Source organism: Triticum urartu, chromosome 1A (genome assembly GCF_056163025.1).
Source record: "Triticum urartu cultivar PI428250 chromosome 1A, HENAU_Tu73, whole genome shotgun sequence".
Taxonomy (NCBI): Eukaryota; Viridiplantae; Streptophyta; class Magnoliopsida; order Poales; family Poaceae; genus Triticum; species Triticum urartu.
This window is the reverse complement of record NC_141873.1, coordinates 305,999,991-306,006,102: the sequence shown is the minus strand read 5'-3', so window position 1 is coordinate 306,006,102 and position 6,112 is coordinate 305,999,991. Positions and strand designations below refer to the sequence as shown.

The following is a 6,112-nucleotide window of genomic DNA, read 5'->3' as shown; positions in this document are numbered from 1 at the left end:
CTCATAGTCAGAGAAATATGTATAAGTCATGAAGAAAGCAATAGCAATAAAACTAAACGGTCACAATGCTAAGCTAACGGATGGGTCTTGTCCATCACATCATTCTCTAATGATGTGATCACGTTCATCAAATGACAACACATGTCTATGGTCAAGAAACTTAACCATCTTTGATTAACGAGCTAGTCAAGTAGAGGCATATTAGGGACTCTGTTTGTCTATGTATTCACACATGTACAAAGTTTTCGGTTAATACAATTCTAGCATGAATAATAAACATTTATCATGATATAAGGAAATATAAATAACAACTTTATTATTGCCTCTAGGGCATATTTCCTTCAATAGAGCCCACAATTGGGGGGAAATGCCAGGTGCTCCCATCCTTGGGGTGCTCCTCGTGATCCAACTTCAAAACATCAAATTTAAATGTTCTAAAAATTATAGAAAAAATGTGAATGTTCACAAGCAAAGTGACTACAACCCCTAAAAATTTCAGGTTCAAACTTGAAAAGTACATTGAGAAACAAAAAGACAAAATCAGATGTGAAGTGTCAAATGTAGCTTTTGTATTTTTATAACACTAGTCATGCTAGATTTCACATCTTTGTTTCTCAATGTTCATTTAGAGTTTGAACTTGAAATTTTTAGGAGTTGTAGCCACATTTCTTGTGATCATTCATAATTTTTCAGATATTTTGCAACATTTATGATTGATTTTTTTGAAGTTGAAGCACCCCGAGGATGGGAGCACCTGATATTTCCCCACAATTGGCTAGGACATCCTGGACATGGGCTGAAAGTTCTGGCCTTTAATGGCTGGCTTAAACCCCAATCCAAAAGTTTCAAGACGGAACTGTAAGCTTAAAATTATTGGCCGCTGCTACGGATCAACTGAATGATTTTTGAGAAAATCAGTTGGGTCGCCAGCCGTTCGATCCATCACCTTAGAGCCATTGGATGGGTCAACACGTCGCCGCGTTGGGAAGCAACGCCGCATGCTCGCAGTAGGAGCCCTCCCCTTGCCGGCAGCACAACAAAGCTCCACCGACAGCGCCGGTGATGCTACATTGTAGTGCCTACCTCCGGTGCGGCAACGCTCCATCGCAACACCTCACGCCGCCGACAAGCACTCTCCAATGCAGCACCGATCGCTGCATCGCAGATCCACGTTGCCCGTGAAGCTCCATTGCAGCCGCCAGTGAAGCTCCATTGAAGCATCGCCGGCTGCATCGCAGCTCTGGGCGTCGCCGGTGAGGCTCCATTGCAGCATCGTCGGCTGCATGGCAGCTCTAGGCGTCGCCGGTGAAGCTCCATTGCAGTCGCCGGTGAAGCTCCATTGCAGCCGCCGGGCAGCACCGCCGGCTACATCTCAACTCCGGACTCGCCGGTTAAGCTGTATTGCAGCCTCTGGCCACCCTTGCGTGTTGTGTTGCAGCATAGGTGGGGTGTGGCCCCAACTCCGGCCTTCCTCTTCCTGCTGCGTTGCAGCATCGACGCAGTGGGGGCGGTCGTTGTTCCTCTCGGATTGCAGCAGCGGTGCGCGGTGGTCAGAGTTCTCCCTCTCCCAGCGCGACGAAGAAAGAGATTCAAAAGGGGAAAAGAAAGGCACGGGGGCACATGTCGAGCGGAGGACCCGGCTTACGACGTAGAGAAATCAGTCAGTTGGAAATAATCGCTTTCCAAATTATTAGGTCCAAGGACCAACACTAATGCCAGAATCCCGCGAAAAAAGAACACCAATGTCAGGGAATATACTATCAGCATGTATTTATGTGGTGAAAAATGCTGGCCATTCCAGGCCATGTTCGATCAAGGAAATCGTTATCTCACGTGAGGTAGAGGTTTGAACTGGAAAAGATGATTTATCGATCTAATCAACAGGGAAAAGGTGATGCAAAGAGGCAGCCACACCACAGCCAGCAACCGGCAGTTCTGATTTGGACAGATACGATCAAATCCACACAATCTATCCGTTGTTACAACATCATCGCCACCGTTCAGGCCACACCATGGCAGCTCCGACTCCACCGCGACACAACAAAAAAGAGCAGTGAGACGGAGACCCATCAGCCACGCCGTAGATGAAGAGAGAGATATCTAATGGCTTCTGCATGTCACTATCTTTGCAGCGAGGCTGCTTACAAGCATCTTTACATTATTTTTTTCAGCATACATCCAACACAAGGGGGCCATTCGTTGCCCAAGAGTTGTGAGTTGTAGCAAAGGAAACAACAAAAATTACAAAAAGGGAAGAAAGAAAAAAACCATGTACACGTAAAATGTCAATATCTCCTTTTTTTTTCTTTTTCTCTGTTTGATGCGGATTTCAATGTCGTACCGGACAGCTCAACCGGATTCAGTTTGTTTGGCAAAAACAGGGGGTCCGTAGTACTTTGAAAAATATTTGGCAACCCACGGTGCAAGCTGGGTGTTCTCGGGCTCCCTTCTGTTCTTGTTGTAATAGTCGGACCATATAGCCGGGTATATTTCAGGGTTGAAGCCATCACGATATACACAAAAAGGCAACCATCCTTGGCCTCCGTTTATCCTTCGCTTTCTTTCCCGAGGGTATGCTAGAGGCGCCTGTACATACCTGTGTTGGAACACCTATCTGGTTAGTATAAGAATTGTGCATTTCGATCCTAGAGAATGGTTAGATTAGTACCTGATACCATCAACCACAGAATCCCAACAGAAATGTGTATGCCCGAATACATGGCAGGCTGCTCCATCTTTAGCGTTGTTGTGTATAGCTCTCAGCCTTCTTTCCAAATAATCAGAGCCGATGACCTTCGGAAGGTTTGGATAGTAAAGCATTCGCTTCTCTGGACATAACTCTTGCCTGCAGAGTCGAGCAGTAGACATTAGTTTTGGCCTTTGGGGCTATGAGGCTCGCCTAAGATATCCTACATTTTAGTGATGAAATTTGAACAGCACTGAATATCCTAATACACAGGCAAAGACAGGTCAGCTAGATGATTAGGGACAGGTTTCATATAAGGACTTACATCAGCAACCTGACGCAGTTACACAGCCGCGTGAAAATAAATATCTTCCACTACGCAATCTGTATTCTCTGTAACACAGCAAATGGCTACCTCGGGAATGACTGGTCACAAAGAAAATAATTGCTGCATTTTCGAAAGTGGTTCCTTAGTTGACGCTAACCTTAATTTGACAAGAGGACTTTTCCTTGAGGTGTTCTTATCATAAAAATAACATGAAATGAAATATAAATGCCAAGTATGAATACAAAAGCCTAGAGGATGATCACCTAAGTGAGGTATGATAGCTGCAAAGTGAACATGTTTACCATGCAATTACTATTAATCTCCAAATATACGAGCTTGAATTAAGAAGATGGGTTGCAAGTAAATTAATCAAACATAGCAAGTATCCTAGTCACTGGATTCACAATTCCCTAACAACTGTGACTTGGTAAGAATCAACAAGATCGCTAGGACAAAGAACCTTTGCCAGTGGCATACCATAGATAGGAGGAGTGAGCACTAACCTTGGTACAAAGTGTGAAAATGTAAGTATCTGTTTGCTCTTCTTTTTTACTTCTTCAATAGCATCATTGTTCTTGTCGTTCAACTTGTCAAAGTAAAGAGCAAGAGCCTCATCATCACTTCCCAAGTCCGAAGGCCATTGGCAAGCATGAAAGTCTTTACAAGCCTGATCATAAAAAACATATTAGTGCATGCACGTCGTGAGGAATTGAGAACTGTACAGAACAAAAAATGAGAAACTGAAACAGCCAGTACATGTCTACACCTATAAACAACATTATGTTTACGTGTATATCCATACAAATCAGAACAAGACACTGAGCGAAAGATCAACTTACCATCTCCAACGAAGGAACACGCACACTGTTAACATCCTTTTCCTTGTCAAAGCTCTGTAATGCGATTAAACAAAGACGAGTAAGCAGGAAAATCATAGTGACATGGTGCATTTTGATCTGGTTAGAAAATTTATGACAATGAATTAGGGGAAAATAAGCAACCTTGTGATACCATGAAAACAATGGTATGATCCCTAAGTCACCTATCGTTCTAGGGCCTGTATCCACACCCAGCTCACTACACGCATCAAGCAATGCAGTCAGTTTCTCCATCGAATCCACCTGGAAGAATGAGCAAACCAATATAAATTAAAGGGTAAATGCTTTGCTCAGAGAAAAACATAAATGAACTGATGTATTAGCAACCATCCAAAACCACAATCGTCATTGCATCATTTCAGTTGTACCACATGCTTCATAGCATGTGTGCAAGAGCTACTAATTTGTACCAAGCTATTCAAACACTCCCGCATAATGACAATCCAGATGCATGTCCGCTGAGAAAACAAGAGGATGCATTGATCTCACATTTGCTCCGGCTGTTCCTTCTCTTGGCAAGTCTGGTATGATGTTTTAAAGGGGTTCGATCTTCCGATGATACTGCTGCTGGGCGCACAGGCAACAAGATGAAGACCATCAGGTCGCTGATCATCTTAATGACTTGGTGTCTCTCGAAGCTCGGGAACAGTTGTCTCTCGAGGTTAATTCTTAGAAGCCATCCGCAATGATGCAGAGCTCTGAATCTCGGACAGGATAGGGCACATCCTGACCGGCTTAGGCAGCAACACAGCATAGGCTTTTTAGTCGGTTTTGGATTCTTGGCTAGGCTAGAGTAGCTTTGTTACTTACAGTCTTGGTGTTCTATTTTTGCTGTGTTTTTCAGTTTGGTCATCCTCCACCGTTGTTGGTTTGTATTTCACGCCTTCTTTCGTGTTCTTCTGACACAATGATGCACATATAGACGCGTGTTGGAGAAAAACAACTCCAAGTGGCAACGCCCAATAACATCAGTGTATTACTCCTACTAGGTTCACAACTGAAATGATGCAGACGTATGCGTCATCATAACCGTTTCAGTCACGAAACAAGAACCAATAGTCCAATAGGATCAACATATGACTAGGTTCACAACTGAAATGCAGCTCAACTACACAAGCCTGCTTAAAACCAGTATCAACATCAAACCTCATCAGCAAACTTCGCACTGCATCTAAAACTAGGATCATTAAGCAACGTATTTACTGGACAATGGCGGGCAGGAAGCAGGCGGGCGTTTCAGGTTTCAGAGAGGACAGACTAAAAGACTAGGAATGCAGCGGAAGCACCAGGCCAACGCATTCCGTCAAACACCATGCTTGCGGCACAAGGAATGCCGATAGTCAAACAGAGGGAAAAGGGACGGGGGAGGGGGAGGAGGGAAGGCGGAATCCACTCACGTAGCGGCCACCCTCGCGGCGCAGCCAGAGGTCGTGGTTGCCGGGCACGTAGAAGACGGCGTCGAAGCGCGCCCTGAGGGCCTCCATGGTGCGCGCGAAGTTGTCCCTGGTCTCCGCCACGTCCCCGGCGACGACGAGCGCGTCGAAGCCCTCCCCGGCGCCCGGCGGCCCCGCCCGCACCGCGAGCCGGCGCACCCACTCCATGTTCTCCGGGTAGTCGGTGTGCAGGTCCGACACGACGAACACCCTCGTCCTCGCCGCCGCCGCCGCCGCCGGCTGCGGCGCGGCGGCGGCGGCGGCGCGGCAGCGGAGGGAGGAGGGGGAGGATGATGCCCTGGGGCGCGGCGGGCAGAAGCGGCGGCGCCTGCGGAGGCGGCGGTGGTGCGGCGACGGGGGCAGCGCGTCGAGCAGGTGGTGGGCGGGGTGGGGCGACACGGGCAGATGCGGTGTCATGTCGGGGGGGAGGAAAAAGCTCTCTCGCTCGCTCTGGCGCTCGCCTCGCTTGCGGCAAAAAATCCCGTTTTCCCCCTGCCTGCCTTTTCGCTCCGGGGACGGGGTGGGTGGCGGTGGGGTGGCAGTTCGGTGATTCCGATCCGGCGACGGGATACCCGGCTCCACGGCCTGTGGGCCCGTTATATACAGCGGCGGCGAGGCGAGGCCCGGGTTGGTGGGTGGTGCGCCGCCGACGTGGCAGCGGCATCCGGGATAGTTTATGCTGGTCATTAGGCGCGTAGAGTATAGTAATGATTAATGCAGTGGGTTCATCATTGTCGCGGTTGGCCCTGTGCGACCGCTAAACTCCGGGTTAGTGGCGGAGTTTCGC

The 6,112-nt window shown here is 47.7% G+C and overlaps 1 protein-coding gene across 1 annotated transcript; it reads right to left on the bottom strand.

The window, feature by feature from the left end:
• Positions 1 to 2,085: 2,085 nt before the first annotated feature.
• LOC125506946 (uncharacterized) lies at positions 2,086 to 5,888 on the bottom strand. The gene is made up of 6 exons (XM_048671657.2): positions 5,290 to 5,888; positions 4,016 to 4,135; positions 3,854 to 3,907; positions 3,518 to 3,681; positions 2,669 to 2,845; positions 2,086 to 2,596 (listed from the first exon to the last, which is right to left on the bottom strand). Exons 1-6 carry the CDS (start codon positions 5,740 to 5,742, stop codon positions 2,350 to 2,352), a joined length of 1,215 nt encoding a protein of 404 aa, XP_048527614.2. The 5' UTR covers positions 5,743 to 5,888; the 3' UTR covers positions 2,086 to 2,349.
• Between the last annotated feature and the right edge of the window lie 224 nt (positions 5,889 to 6,112).